The sequence below is a fragment of the Mastigoproctus giganteus genome, chromosome 10, assembly GCF_048544385.1.
Source record: "Mastigoproctus giganteus isolate SK-2022 chromosome 10, ASM4854438v1, whole genome shotgun sequence".
NCBI lineage: Eukaryota > Metazoa > Arthropoda > Arachnida > Uropygi > Thelyphonidae > Mastigoproctus > Mastigoproctus giganteus.
The window spans coordinates 176,837,491-176,854,097 of NC_143584.1; the positions used below are offsets into that span (position 1 = coordinate 176,837,491).

General features: G+C 36.6%; 1 protein-coding gene across 1 annotated transcript in view; it reads right to left on the reverse strand.

The window, feature by feature from the left end:
* Window positions 1-4,846: 4,846 nt before the first annotated feature.
* Window positions 4,847-16,607, reverse strand: part of LOC150079555 (putative sodium-dependent multivitamin transporter) — a 78,993-nt gene continuing 67,232 nt past the window's right edge. The window contains exon 12 of the mRNA XM_090383108.1: window positions 4,847-5,032. Coding sequence (XP_090239234.1) covers window positions 4,847-5,032 — 186 coding nt within the window. The remainder of the gene's footprint in view (window positions 5,033-16,607) is intronic.

Below are 16,607 nucleotides of genomic sequence, written 5' to 3' on the forward strand. Positions count from 1 at the left end.
AGTTGCCAGATGTTAGTAGAGATAATTCAGCTGATCACCATTTTGATATTGGTAACTAATCTTCCTGAGTTGTTCCTGGAATGACTTTTGGGTGGTGTGAAGATTTGTGGACAGTTGATCCTTAAATCCTATCCAGGAGCCAAACACAACCATCCAGATCATCGTAGCGGATGATCCACAGAGTTGTGCTTTCTCTTCTCTCCATCGGTTCTTCATTCTCCATCTCACTTTCTTTCTTCCTCTCTAAATCTTTCCTTCTCCCTCTCCAAATTCTCCTTTCTCTCTCTCTCACTTCTTTCTCTCCCCGTCTCTATTTGATCACCATTTTGATATTGGTAACTAATCTTCCTGAGTTGTTCCTGGAATGACTTTTGGGTGGTGTGAAGATTTGTGGACAGTTGATCCTTAAATCCTATCCAGGAGCCAAACACAACCATCCAGATCATCGTAGCGGATGATCCACAGAGTTGTGCTTTCTCTTCTCTCCATCGGTTCTTCATTCTCCATCTCACTTTCTTTCTTCCTCTCTAAATCTTTCCTTCTCCCTCTCCAAATTCTCCTTTCTCTCTTTGTCTTTCACTTCTTTCTCTCTAGCACACCCACATACACGTTGCTTTTCTCCTTTTTATGATTTATTGTTATTTGATTCAATGCGATTATAAAATTTTTATGAGGAGATTTCGCACATCAATGCCATCACTCTATCTTACATCATTAAATCCAGAGAACTTAATAGATGGTGCCTTTTAGCCAGACAGCTCCTTTCTGTACGCAGCACATTAACAATTTGCAGGCACCACGAGATAGTCTGATGTCTCAAACAGAGAAGCATCAGAGAAGTTTGACAATGAAGGATTAAAGCCTTATTATCACACCCAAAGTATCCTTTCATATATCACGTATAACCGTTATAAAAATAAACACTATTATCATTAATTTGCTGGAATAGAAGGAGAGAAAGAATACGGTAATCCGTGTCTGGTGTAATTTATCTGCATTATACGTATTTGACATTTTTGTTCCTATAAATATTTATGCTGCATTGATTTCAACTTTCCAATCCGTTTCAAAACTCAATGCTTTTTGAAAGATCTCATTATTCGACGAATTAATTATATAAGTTAATATTCTTGTAAAATTCAGTGATGTCAGTTATTAAAGCCACGCCTTTATGTTTATTAACTTTTAGTCTAACTCAATCACCAGGAAGAAAACTTTCTTCCGGTCATTGTACAGGAAATTTCACCTCTGGCTCCATCGCCACTTCTGGTGTTTGGGAAAAGCCAGAAGCGATTTTTGGTGGTTCTTAACTCGAACACTGAAATGCAACGTTCAATAGAACGCCGTTTCGTATCCTTTCTTGTAAGTAGTTTCTCAGAGTATTATGTCTTGGAGAAACTTGACTCTTTAGCGAATCTTTCGAACTACAATTCTGGCAAAAAAAAAACTCCATAAGGTTAAGAAACTTACATCGAAACAGCTTGACCGTATCACTCAGCGCAACGGATTTCTTTAAGGAATGTAGCCCGGCCCTGCGTGTTTCGTATTTCCCCTTGAGGTATGTGGGGACATCATTTCGCTCACTGATGTCGAAGCAAATAGAGACGGAGAAACTTCGGTGACTTACGATTCGGAGGAGGACAGAATATGCGCATTTAGCGTAAGGTAAGGGGTAGTTTGGAAGATGAAAGTCCTCCAGAAATGCAATATCGACCTGGCAAATAGAGTAATGGAATGCGAGTTTAGCGTCATGGGAGTCGAAAGATGCTGCCTAAGATGGGAAATTTAGAAAATTACAGCTAAAATAAGTTAGGAGGCAGAAGAAAGATGAGGATGCTTGCAGAGAAAATCTTCGCGTTCCTGCTAGAAGTAATAATACTAGAAGAGGATTTGTTAATCCTGTGGGGATTATGTTAATCCCCGTACACCTCTCTCTCTCTCTCTCTCTCTTATGTTCATCTGTCTCTCTCTCGCTATGTTGTTCTCGCATCTCAGTCTTCCTTAACATGTGTTCTTGTAGACGAAGAGGATTATCATTTTCATTTTTAGAAACAAAATCTTAAAGAAGGCATTGTTACTTATATTTATTCCTTATAACTAAAAGACACTGACCTTTAGTGGACAGAACGAATCCAGTTTTTAATTAGCATTTTAAGTAAGTAAGGATGGATTTTTCTTTTCGATGTTTCCATAGCAACAGAGAGAGATTATTTGCGGATGGAAGTTTATTATCTAACTGTAAGATAGTAAACTTCCATCCGAGATGTTTTCAGACATCCTGCCAATTACTGGGGATATAAATAAATAAATATATGAAATTCCATATATGTAAATTTATTTTTTATCATGACAGTTTCCTTATTAAGATTTTTTCCAACAGTTTTTTGCCACATTTAAAAAAGCATCGCGAAAAATCTTTAAGAATTTTCTACCTCTTGAAATGCTTAACAAAAAGGTTTGAAAGATTGCTGAGTTAGGAAATTTTTCAAGTAGTAATCGCTATTCCACTTTTTGGGGTTATCTTAGATCACTTTGTAACTGCGAGATATAAGGAACCTGTAGATTAGTGAGGATCGTTTACAGTCTGGAGAAGATAGATTAGTGAGAATACTGGGAGAAGCATACTTCTTAAGTGTCTTTGACATCACTGAGGAACATCTTAGAAAGTTGCAGAAGTATAAATGAGCAATCCGTTATTGAACATCTAGATGCATTACTGTGCTCCCAAATATAAGGTTGAATCCGCGACATTTTGATTTTCTTTGTTTGTTTGTAATCGAAATTATATCCATTCAGTTTAGAAATATTACAGTAATTATACCAATGAAAATACAATAAGAATTGTTTGGAAGCCATCTTATATAATGCGAGTTTCTGGTATAAATACTGGAAAGTTTTTTTTGTGGACTGGACTCGCTGAATTCTACTCTTGCTTTAGATTTCCTGAAATTAGCTGTCGTTGGCTTTCACTAATCATGATTGACAATTGGCCGTCTCCAATTCCAGTTGCATGCTCAAAAGGAACATGATACACTTTGCCGAAAATCGTGACATTTAAGTTGGAAAGAATTCACCGAGAACATTGAAACTCTGGCTACAAAGATACACTTTAATATCAGGTAAAAGTAATAATACAGTAAAAAAGAAGAACTCTATACAAAAGGGAAGTTCTGGAACATCAATAAAACTAGCAGTGGCATCACTCCTTTTCGAGATTCAGTTCAGAATGAAGACAACAGCAATATGAGATATTTCTCCAAGAATCGATACTTTTGCTGACATACTTCAATAACAAACAAAAATGACAGTAAGAAAAGCCGAATTCTCCATCAAAGTAAAGGTCTAGGATTACATGTTTACCAAAGGACTTAGCTACCAACCTATTCTACCCTGTCGTTGCCGATGAGTTGCCATTTTCCTTCGTTGTTTATCATTATCCTCACTTAGCTTATCTTAAGGAATCTGCTTAATAACGTTTTTACTTCTAACATGCAGTTAAGATAAGACAATACGTTCACTTGGTATCGCAGGATTTCATGAAGCTAACATACCGTTAATCGCAGTCTGCCATGTCTGTATCAAGTTATCGATGGACCTGACAGAGAAGAAATGTTTCCAACCAGGCCCCTTTCTCCGTGGCTGCAATGTATCCATCTAAGAATGAGTTCTTCAGACATGATAATGTGGTATTTCACAAGGCTAGAATTATACAGAATTGGTACTGGAAACATAAACATATTCAACCTATTGCGGTGGCCTCCTCCTTTAACTCATCTTGGTACAATTGAGTACCTGTGGTATGAGATGGAACGAACTCTTCAGCGTGCAGATCCGCAGCCATCCAATTTGCAGCAGTTGAGGGAAACAATTGAGCCATCTCTGTGGAACCATTTAGATGCCATGTTGAATCCATGCCACGACGGATCCAGGATATTCTGAGGGCTAAATCAGGTTATAAATGAATTTGGGATGGTATTAGATTGTGAAAGAATTTCAAATTTAGTGTTTTGCTTCTTTGAAATGTTTAAACCTTTTGACCAGTACTCAAAGTACTGGTAATAAAGTTAAAACGATCAGTCCATCAAATTTCAAAGTTACTCAAACTAAATTATTACTCTGATAATTCCACTTATGTGTCAGAAAACAAGGAAATGAAGCAGGATATTCAAAATTGGAACTATAAAGACGAAAGACGAAGAAAATGTTATAACATTTCATATTACTAAAACGGTAGATAAGATCGAATAAATACCATCTAATCGTATCATTCTCCATTTCTATGGTGAACTTGGTCACCTTATTATTATCCGGATGTCTACACTTCCATGGTTAGCGCGAACACATCCGAGGTTGAACTAATCGACTTTTCAATGAATTTGGTTGGTTGGAGTTACTGAGCGCATTATGGATTCACTCAGGTGTAATATATCCTTCCAATTATTAGTAATCCCTTTAAGTAGGTGCCCCAAAAGTTCCGTACCAGATAGATAGTCAATGACATATCCTTGAACTCAACGCGAACGTACTATAATGAACCTTAGGTTTGATTTGTTCACTGACATAGCATCCAGCTGAGATGTGAAATCTGATTTCACCTCCCAGCAGGCACTCACGATTATAAGTGTCTCAGGATCGATACAAGGTCATTGTCTAGTTTACTTTTACAAAATGGAATCAAGGAATATTGCTTTATCACCTTGGCTACTCTTTGAGACCTTGTAAGGGACTAAACCGAGTAACAGTGATTAGAGAACGTAATTTGAGAATTATCTGCTATTTCCAAATCCTGCTTTGGAAAGTTATTTGTAGAGATAATGTTCATGGTATTCAAAGGCTCAAAGTACATCTATTTAGAGTACAGCGATATAATTTGTTTATTAATTCTATTCTTTAAGAATTCTTTTGTTAAATTAGGAGGGTGAATATATCCGATAAAATCTACATCATGAGCAAAAAACTCTTCCATATATCTAATTACACTGCTCGATAAAATTAAAAGAACACGTACAAAACGTGATATAACTCGTGCAGCCTATTAAAAATTAATTTTATAATCTGTTTTATAGTTTATAATAATTTACTTTCTTTTATTAGGGTTTATGTATTATTTAAACTAATGAAAAACAAATTTATCTTATTGATAATGATGTAATATTAATCGCAGCAGATAAACGAAATGATTGTTATATTTCAATTGTTAAAATAGAGGACAAAATAAGTAAAGTACATTACAAAAATGTTGATTGAACACTAGATTTGAGGATCGTGTTGATTGAAAACTAGATTTGAGGATCGTGTTGATTGAATACTAGACTTGAGGTTTTGAAGAGACGTCCTCATAATGATGGCCGTACAGAATTCAATAATACGAACAATAAACACAGAAGGTTCCGATAAAGAGATCGTTTTCATTAGAATATCCTCCCTGAACCAAAATAGAAAGTTTTGTTTCAAACAGAATATTTTTATTCGATTTTTATTTGTATTTAAAAGTGAAGTCCCATTTTTATCACTGCTCCTTTGCTTTTGAGAAACAGTGTAGTTAAGACGATGATTGTGAATACAAGTTGTCCACTGGTATGTTCTAAGGTTACTAAACTTGCTGAAAAATAAACACGATCATCAATAATAAGTTATTCATAGTTTAATCATTAAATTTGAACTTTCTGAGCAAAATCTTCTTCTAAGAAAAAGAAAACTTGGTCACATCACTTTAAGTAACCGGTATTCTCAGTTATATTAATCTCAATATAAGTCTACCTTCCTTAATTTACTTTGAATCGCCTTCCCAAATAATTTTGACTTTTTACATTCCTCTCCAATCTATTCAGATATTGGACATTTTCATCCCTAATTTTTCTATCTGTTCGCCTCAATAAACTCGAGAACTCTTTTTCTTTTTCTTCTTAAACAGATTTAATGACCTAAGCGACACAGCTGTCGGTTTATGTAGGATGCCAATTACGTGTGTGAGTGTCTTCATTCCACTTCTCTTATTACTTTCAATCGAGCTGCCTCTCTCTCTCATAATATCCTTTGAATTTCTTAAGATGAAGAAGTCTAAGGCAAGAACTAACTCTTTTTATTTATTATTATTATTATTCCTTGCAAAGAATAAACCATTTTTGACTGAATGAGTTTAATTTAAAATATATTATTCTACTAAATCGCTTAAGAAGCTTAAAAGTTCAGCGAACTTACAAATGTCTTTGTTTGGTGCAAGCTGTTTCGTCCAATTTACTCCTTCTGTTTTAACTGATGGGTGGAGATCTAATGAACACCATGAAAGCCAAAAGGAAAAAAAATCTTCTTGAGACTTCCGTTTGTTACTTAAGTATAAATTACTTCCATACTATTCTGCCCCTAATAAAGATTGGTGGAAGAACAATTGGTGGAGAAAGACGAAGAAATCTGTTTAATAAATTAAAATTTCTGTGAGCTTCTGCATAATGTAGAGTTCTTTGGAGGGCTTGCGCTGATCTCTAAAAACAAGATGGGGATTGCATTTACTTTACATATATCCACATTTAAACCTAGGATGGAATATAACCATTGGGGATAAACAGATACAGACAAACAGAGAGTTGTTTTCTACGTATATTTACATTCTATGTACGATTAAGATAAAGTAACTTTGGAGAGGAAATTTACACTTCCTGAAGTTAAGACATTTGTTGTCATCTGATCAGTCTCTTCTTAAGATTACACGTTGAAGGTGATGGACTGTTCAATGATGGTGAAGAGGTGACCAACGCTTTTCAATTTTCTGTTGAGTTGAATAAAAACTTTGGGTATGTAATGGTGGAATTCGAGTTGAATTCTGCTCTGCAACTTTCTCCATAGGTTCCATTTAATATTTTATGCTGATGTGTCAACAGGAGGAACGTCGTTAATGCTTCTTGTAGATGATGACCTTCGCAGCAATGAATAAGAAGTTGAACGTGGTGTGGGCTGTCTGTTCAGAGTGAAGCAGATACCAGTAGTTCTCGCGATTGTTCACAGAACTGGTCTGTTACGTTGTTCCAGGGTACCTGGAGTGGTGCAGAAGAAGCAAGTAAATTGAGACACATAGTCCAAACCGATGTAGCACGACTGGGGGATGGGAAGGATGTTGTCACAGTTTCAACTGGATGCTTATGTAAGATTTAGAACATTTCATCTTGCACGGAGTTTCCACTGAAAGTCAGATGGTGGCTTTTAGTGTGTGGAGACTAAAATATCTCCCTCCTAATAGCTAGGGTGATAAGTTAACTATTAGGTGGGAGATGATTTGGTCTCTGCTCAAGTTGTTAGAGGTTAACATGCTTTTGTTGACTTTTCTGATGGTTGTAGACTTGCGAGAAGATTTTCACTTGACTTTTAATCTCAGCCAACATGTGTTCGTGGGCTCCATTCTGTCTTTGGATTCTGCGAGATTGGATATTAGGTCTTGTAGCTTTGAGATACATTCCCTCTCTTGTAGGAAGGCTGTTGTTAAACATCTAATATTCACCTCGAATTTTGGAGTGATTGGGTGATAAGAAGAGTTTCAGTTTGACAAAGGAGTGGTGTGATATATAAAGTGGAATATGTGTTATGCTTTTTACAATAGGAATGGCGTGTTTTGAGATGTAATATCTTTCTAGTCTGCTGTATTTGCTGATCTTCAGGTGTGGGACTTTTCCTCTGGGTGCTGGTGTCTACATGCGTCCACCGACTTATTTTTGTCTACCATGGCTTGCAGATTGTTAATTAGCATTGTGTAATGCTCAACACATAATGCTCTGTCCATTTGTGGGTCAATGGTGCAGTTGAAATAATCAGCCACTATGATGTGTTCCTGATCTATTCTGGAGAGATGACTCTGTAGGAAATTTGCGATTTGAATGGTGTGTGTCCTACTGTGGCATTTAGATGTTAAAATATGCAAAATTTCTTTCTGAAATGTCTCTAGGAGGGCATGCATTGCATAATCAACTATCTCTGCTATCAAATTTTGCTTACAGAGAGTCTTATAATGTAGGCCGATAGTCATCCCTGCTCTATGATGTTGTTGGGTTGAGGAATGGTGAAATATATATGGCCAATCTGCGCATTTCAGAGACTGCTTTGCGTCTACTTTTATATTTGTTCCTTGTAAGAAGAGTAAGTCGGCATGGTGTCGTTAGACTTGGACAAAAGCCAGCTTATTGTGCCACGCAGAAGCGCCTCCTCTTGCATTTAGTGACAGAATGCAGAGCGTCATCCTTATTTTCTGGTGTTGAAAGAAAAGATTTGTAGGTTTGGAGAGCTGTTAGTATCCTGATAGGCAGCATCTTTGTTTCAGCCCGTTAATTGAGTAGTGCTGACTCTTGAATCCGTCACGTCTTGGATCTGCCATGTCCTTCTTTCCCCTGACTTTAGAATGCAGATGCTTAAGTTGTGAGATGAACTTCGGTATGTCAGTGGTCAACTTGAGAGCTCTTACCAGCCTCTGTGTGCGTGGGGAGCCCCGTACTTTTTGTAAGAAAGAACGTGCTTTTTCTGCCGTTAAAGGGTCTTTGGTGTAGGAATTTCGTTCTCCCTGTCCTCCCCTTCTGGCGCATCTGGGTCATGGGAATCATGGATACTTCCCTTTTCAGCTCTCAGGAATTCTAGTTCTTCATCATTTATAGAGTTCTCAGTATAATTTCTAACTGCTTAGTTATTTCCATACTTCTTGGTGTGATGGATTTATTTGAGATCTGACAATGATTTCTGTGGTGTTCTATTTTTATAATCGTCTATCCTGTTGTGTTTTTTTTAGTGATTTGCTCTTTTCCCAGCAGTGTATTCATTGTCATCTGGTACTTTACGACTTTTAATGTGGACTGCTTTGAGGGTTGGTTCCGGAAAATAGTTTTTGTTTCAGTCAGTAGACCTTCTGAAGACAGTCCTTTCTCGTCTTCTGTAGTGTCTAATTTATCTTTTTCTGGCGTGTTTGCTGTGTGAAGCATTCAGGCTCTTCAGGCTCTTTGGTTGTTTCTTCTGTGCTCTCATTATCTCCAGACTTCTGCTCGCTTTGTGCATACAGGTTAACCCTGTAGTGTGCAGTTTGAATTTCAGTATCAATCCCCGAAGAGTTGGAGACATGTGGGCAGTTTTTCTTGATTTGAAACTATTCGTGCCAGAAGAAACGTTGAGATGAAATTGAGATATAAAGGTGTGATTCCATTTGAGTCTCTTTATCTTTATTTTCTCCTAGGAGACATCCGATTATGACTGTTGGCCACGTGTCCGAAATGTTGTGTGAAGTTCAGATTTTCGTCCATTTCAGATCGAGATCAACATGTGTCTGAATTCTTTAGACCTCGCTTCCATTCACGGGTATTGATATGTGATTTTTAATTATCTTGGTGAAAATCATTTGTGCCATTTTGTGTTAATTTAATCGGAGCCCAATGCAATTAAGATATTCTTGTATCTCCACGATTTTGGAATTTCTTCGTTGTACATCGCAAAGCTGTCTTTTGATCGTTCAAGGTATTGAAAAATTTCAACTTGTCTGCATAAACGACAAATTGTTTTTGATTGTGGGAGGAAAGGATGTAGTGCTGCCACAAAGAGCGTAACAGAGAGGACGCCATCTTGTGAGAGTCCCCTGTTGAACTGGAAGGTTGCTTTTAAGTTCTATTAATGGCAGTGATGTATCTCTCTCAAGGTTCTTAGATTCGAAAGAGAGTCTCCATGACATTCATGGTAGTAGATCTACGTGTGTGTGTGTGTGTGTGTGTGTGTGTGTGTGTGTGTGTGTGTGTGTGTGTGTGTGTGTGTGTGTGTGTGTGTGTGTGTGTGTGTGTGTGTGTGTGTGTGATCACTGAATGAAGAATTTTTGCTTGTTCTTACTTGTGAACTAAAACAGGGATTTGCGATCTGATCTGAAATTTGAATGTGTTTTGATGCTCCTGAAGAGCAATATAGTCCAAGAGTGCGTCTAAGGCATCATCTGTGGAGAGTTGGTAAAGATTTTGCCAGTTGAAATCCATTAGCAGTTTCAAAATTACGTCTATTTTTATACACTTGGTTGAGAAGATAACATCAGTGTAGTTTTCCCACTTCAAGTTCTCTTTTTGTTTACACGTTTGACTTCTTAGATTGGATTGAGAGAGGGAAGTCGGAGTTAATGAGTTCAGGGTTCTTTCTTGCTGCATCATTATTGACGAAGTGCATAGGTGCTTGTCTGCGGTTGCTTTTTATATGTGAAGAATCTGGTGGTTGATGCAGAGAGTGTGCTTATTTTCATCTGTAACAGATCCATATTTTGATAAACTTCCTCCTAGGAACTGATGAGGAATCATAGTTGGAACGTTTGATATAGTTACTTTTTTCGGTGCTAATGTGGAAATATGGAGGGAGGTGAAAATTGGGAGGGTGATAAAATAAAAACTGGATAAATATAGAAAATGTTATACTCGTAAAGGCGATTACAGAGAAGAGAGAGAGATGAGAAAACTCCAAAAAAAGGAGGGATTAGTGTCAGACAGCCATCCAGCAAAAGAAAAAGCAGAATTAAAGAGAGAAAGTCAAGGAATCAGGAAGAGCAAACCGTGCGAATGCAAAAAAGAAAATATAATCCGGCTGTTGTCACATGGACTCTTTTTTTATCTAAGTCCTGCCCGTATTTTGACTCCTTGGAATAACAGTTAAGTGCTTCTGAAATAAAATCCCGGATATTCCAACTAAAGGCCAGCAAGTCCGGTGAGCGCGCGATTACCGAAATAAATATTTCATGTCACACTTTAATGATCCAGTTGCAAGAAAAAGAAGTGGGCTGTCAGAGATACCAATCTTCCGCTTTCTCCACTGTGGTGTCACTTGACATTAATTGGTGTCTGTCATTTCTCTCGCTGAAAAATAATATTTGGGGGATGAATATTCTCCAAGATAAATGCATTTATGTCAGACTGGGTTTCGCAATGAAACTGAAATATACGCTAAGTCAAAAAAGAAAAATAATAAAATAAAATAAAACAGAACAGAACGATTTCATTTATTGGACGCTTCGAGAGAAAAAAATTGCCCAATGACAGTTTTTCTATTTGGCAGGGGTTATTTACTAAAAATAGATAATTACTTCAGTGTCTAGCTTTTATTCATCTCCCTTGAAATTGGGGGGAGGGGGGGGCATTTTTATTGGTAATCAAGACTCAAATTGAATGATAAAATATCCCAGTCGAATACTTTGAACTTATTTTTCGAAAGCAAAAAAATGAAATACCGATGTCAGCTTCTCATAATGAACTTTTTCATCCACGCAGATAATTGCTTTTGTGCCTTTTATGGATGTTTTGAAAGAAGATGCTCTGAATTATCGGCTAACTATTTTATGAGCGCATAAAAAAAGACTTTTTGGGATGAGTTATCTTCGATAAATTAAAAGCGGTGTCGAAGTATTTTTGAAAATCTCGCGAACACCCTTAACCCCTTTTAATTGTAAGCAAGGCACGTGCGTCGTCCGTTGAGCGAGAGGTACGTACACTGCGAGCTCCAGAATACCCGCGCCGGTCCTGAAGCTATAGACTGTTTCAGAGATTTAGCGCCAGGAGGAGTTGATGTCGATAATCGGTGTTTCTTGCGTGACCGAGCAAACCCTGGAAAATAAGAAATAATTGAGAGCCCAACTCTTTTTAAGAACATTAAGTCGATTACCCCCGGGAGGGTAATTTAAATTTTATCAGTACTTTGCCGCTCAAGACGACCACCCTAACTTTATCAACCGGGATGTGTTGTTAAGTTATGCAAAGTAATGTTTATCAATTTTTTTTTATGCCCCTCTTGGCTTAACGAAGATTGCTAAAAAGCGTGAGAAATCTCAGAGAAGGGCGTGATCATAAGAAAGGAGCGGGGAAAAAAATCCTTAAGGAATGAGAAGGGCTGTATTTTTTTTTATATCTATAAAGATGGAGGAAGAATGTCTCAAAATATTAGCATTTTGTTATATGGAAGTTCTTTATAAAGTGGTTTTTTTTCAGTGAAAAGTTTTTATCTCTTTTCATGGTATTTTGGTGGTGTCCCCTTTTTATTTAACAACACCCACTTGACTAGCGACTTAGCGTGTTCCAATTTGTGTTCACCAACCCGAATTTTTAAGATTAAATACCTTCAGGTAACCTCCAATTAATCTTTCTAGCCCAGAACATTTTCTATTTTCTATTAAACATCAAAAGAGTCCAGGTTTTATTAAGTTCTTTTAAGATCACCTCAAGATTGTACTTTTCATAGATTCTTTTGTTGTTCTCACTGAGGTCTGTGTATGGAATCTTCATGTTCCTCGAATATTTTGTGGTCTTCTTGATTCTTCCCGGAAACTCGGGATTTTCATCCACCAAACAGAAAATACACCACAGAACACGCGCAATTTACAGACAGTGGAGCAATACGGCCTTAGTTGCTGATGCTTCTAAAAACCAATAAAAACAACAACAACATGTCATGGGTTTTGCTATTTCTGGGGCTAATAAAATTCCATGCTCTTTTATTGTTGATGTTTTCGTCTAATGGTATTTTTGTGGTGGTTCTCATGATTTGCATTTTCTGCGCTTCTTTTGTGGAGTCTTTCTATTTCTTCATTTGCTCCATGTGTCTAATATACTGCGTTGCTTTAGTAATATAATCTAATGTTTTTAATAGGAAAACAATATTGCCTTTATCTGCTTTTAATCTCTTAATGGAGTTATATTCTTTTAAACTTTTAACATCCTGTATTCTTCTATTAAGTTATCTTTATATTTAAATTATGATTATATTTATTTAAGGTCTCTGCCATATCCGTTATAAAGTTAGCTTTATCTTTTAACTCAGTTCCCTTATTAGCCCCTTTTTTCCATCGCTGCAATGTGGTCAGAGCTAAAACATTCACTAGCGCACACTTTAAATATAAATATGGTTTGGCATATAAACCATATTTAACAGAGCGCGTTAAAGTTTAAAAAAGAGGTAACTCCATTAAGATATAAAAAGCACATAAAGGCGATACTGGCACCATATTAAATAAAGCAAGTTATATTACTTTGAGGCCTTCCCGATGGATCCATTTCGTGGATAATGCGTTCCTAATTTTGGAAACATGGGCAGGAAGAATTACTTTTCTTCCTGCTTCTTTTCTCTTTGTGCATTTGAGTAATCTGGACTAGGGGGGGCTGATTTAGCTCCTTGGTAGAGAAATATTTTAATTTTCATTGATAAATAACAATTTCACAAATCTCTGAGATCCGAAATGGACACCACAATTTCCTTAATGAAGAAAATTTCAATTATTATATCACATACTTGGACAACCTTGGAATATTCGTGTTAAAACCTGGAGCATCGTGACTTTTATTCCATTCACTTTCGAAGACTATTAAAATGTCATTTCTTCAGACACTATGGAAAGGCACGCATATTGGATTTGTTAGCGGACATTTTATACCTTATAATCTCGAACAAGAATTCACGAACAGACATTCCAGGATGTCAAGGTGCTGTAGGATGCTGCCTTTTTTATAAACAAAAAAGTTCGGCATCCTACAGTCTCCGGGAATGCTAGAGGCTCGAGATATTTGACTTTTTTATGCGCTGAGTATGGCGAGCTCGATAAGTTTAGGCACATCGGCTCAAATATGGGTCTGGCAGCAAATATTTAATATCGATAAGCTCACACCAGATTGATTTCCCAACTCATATTAGAATAGTTTATGAAACTTTCCGATCGACGAACAGAGTCACGCTGGAATTAATGCATAAACTGGCATTATTTGGGTCATATTCATATATATTAGATGGAGTAGAATGGAATCGACAATCGAGTGTTAGTTGGTCGATCCATCAATAAAAACATTCATCGATTCTTGGTGGAATTTTTCCCCTCTCCAGTTGAAACTCCAAATCAATAGCTGCAAAAGATGAGACATCTCTTGCATTTTATAAAAAAAAAAAAGGCTTGGTGTTCTCTCAAACCAAATACTCCAACTTAAGGAAGAAATTATATAAATCATTGCTGTATTAGATGTTTTGTCGACTTAATCCGTTTTTATTAAGATGGCTTCTAAAATCTCATACGACAATCTCTTCACAGAACATAGTTCTCAAAGCGATTTCAATTTGTCGAGAATTACCTTGATAAGTAATTTCTATTTTTCTTTAAGTACAATCAACTGGAGTAATAAATATCTATATTTGCTCAAAATGTCAATAAAAGGTACCTAATGTTTTCAAGCTCCTTTTTTTTTGAGTGTGCCCTTAAAAAAGAACATTTATAAACACGATTTTGTTTTCCACTTGCTCGACGTTATTAAACTAATGAAAAATTGATCCAGTCTATCACTCCTTGTGTTTTTCATCCAGCCGACATAGATAATACCACCCACTAAATCGATTTTCGATTTAGTGGGTTGTATTATCACGTTTCTTCTAAGTGCGATGATATATGTGAACTATTCAAGTCTGGAAACTTTAATCTAAGTGGGTTGCTGGAAGTGGTCCATCCCTTTTCAGTTCTTGAAGGATGAACGAAAATTTGCTGGTCTGTATCGATCATTATATTCATATTTTGCTTAACGTAAGAGCCTAGATTTTAAAAAAATATGCAAATAGCAACAGAGGACCACACTTTAGCTGGTTAGACTCTAAATAAAACCCTGCTTTTTGTACCAGACAAAGTGAATGCTTTTTATATGAATTTATCGCAAGATAACAGAAATTAAATTTCGAAATTTTAAAATATATTGCCTTGTAAAATTAAAATTTTGATTTCGAAAGTTTCAAAAATTTTTAAACTATTTTTTCTAACGCTAGATAAATTTCCACATTTGAATTTTTATCCCGGAAACATTAGTTTTTCATCCAGCTAAAATCAAACCGTTATACACGAAGTTTAAAGGGCGATATGCCGAGGCCTCGTGATCTTACATGCCTTGCGTAATCAATGAACCAAGGAAACTATCAGTTATAGAATAACACAGCCAATAATCCTTCATCTTTCATCCTGGAACTAATGCAGCAATCACCAAGGCAGAAAATCATAACCTTACTATAATCAAAGTAATTTAATGAGTTTATAAAGGAACACCTAAATCAATGTCCACAAATTAGAGATTACACAGGAGGGTTGGAAGATAAAGGAATCCAATGTGCATGTTCTGTTTCAGTGGTCTAGTAATATACGACGGATACAAGACAAGGTGCTTGTTATCTACCGTCGAATCAGACTAGTAAATTTAATTTTGTAGCTCAGATAACAAGTTAGTCGCCGTGTTTGAGACAGTGCAAATGAACAGTCTCTCATCCACACCCCCATCTCCCCCCTCCTCTAAGTACATCACATGTGAACGACTAATGATCATCTTCCTTAATGTCAAGTGGGTTAAATTTACTCTATCTTTGAACACGCAGCTAATGGTGCCTTAGGAACAATGTTTCGCTAGATTAAACTGTTGTCAGAGAGCCGCTAAGGGATGAGACACAGAAAAGCACACTCGGCTTTCATTGGGGAATAATAGAATATGATGGGATTGATACAATATTCCTCTTATCACGCTATCCTGTTGCCATAAAAGTTATATGGTTTCTTGTATAAAACCCATCAAAGTAGCTTGTTGTGGACTATCCTGGGAGGGTAAATTTACTCGCCTGAGAATATCTTGTTCGCGATATGTGCATTGTCATTAGATAAGGGGCTGGTTAATCACTCAATTTGTAGAGGAACGAGAATCTTATACGATGCAATTTTTGATAAACCGTGCGCTAAAATTAGTGGTTACGGACAGAAGATTATCGATACACCAGTAGAGGGATTAGGTTCGTTCGGGAGAACAGATTAGCTGTTAAGAGAGGGGATTAGAGGATGGAAAGGGATTATGTCTATGAAAGAAGGGGATTATAAGTTTTATTCAGAGTTTGACTAACCAAGAACAAGTAGAGACCACATTTATTATTTTTCTGAAACCATGTTATATTGAACCACAACGAGGAAATACCACAAATCCTTTTATTTCACAATATTGGAGGTGATTTAATGTAATCTCTAACTAGCCGTTATTTTTTGATGATCCTCTAAATGTTTGTTTATAATCGTGTTCTTAACCATGGAAATTAAATTTAATTTACTAAAATTAGTTCAAGAAACCAGGGGGTTCCATATTATATCCGGTACAAAGGCCGCGTGCAAATTTTTACTAAAACTGTGATTGAAATATCTCTGTGAAATACACTGAGGATCAAACTACTATTTTAAGAAGAACAGAAGATATACCATAATGCCAAAAGTATCCAGAAATCCATGGTACTTTGGGATAGCCCACAGAAACTGATGGAAAGAGACCTAAAGGCCTCAGAAGAGTGGTGAAGTATCGAATACTGACAACAAGAAGTACGTCACAGAAAATGAATTAATACAAGAACGATACTAGGGAAGCTTTGTGGCACTAGATTTATGGAAGAGCTGTAGCATACGAGTTGACTTTCTTGGTTCGAAACCCATCTAAATTCATTCCTGGAAAGTTCTGTTGTGAAGATCACTGGACATGATCCTCCAATCTAACGTTAACGTTATTTACCAGAATGTGTCTGCCCAATACTGAAATTTGGAGGTGCTGTCACCAACTGGGGTTGTTTCCCATGGTTTGAGTTTG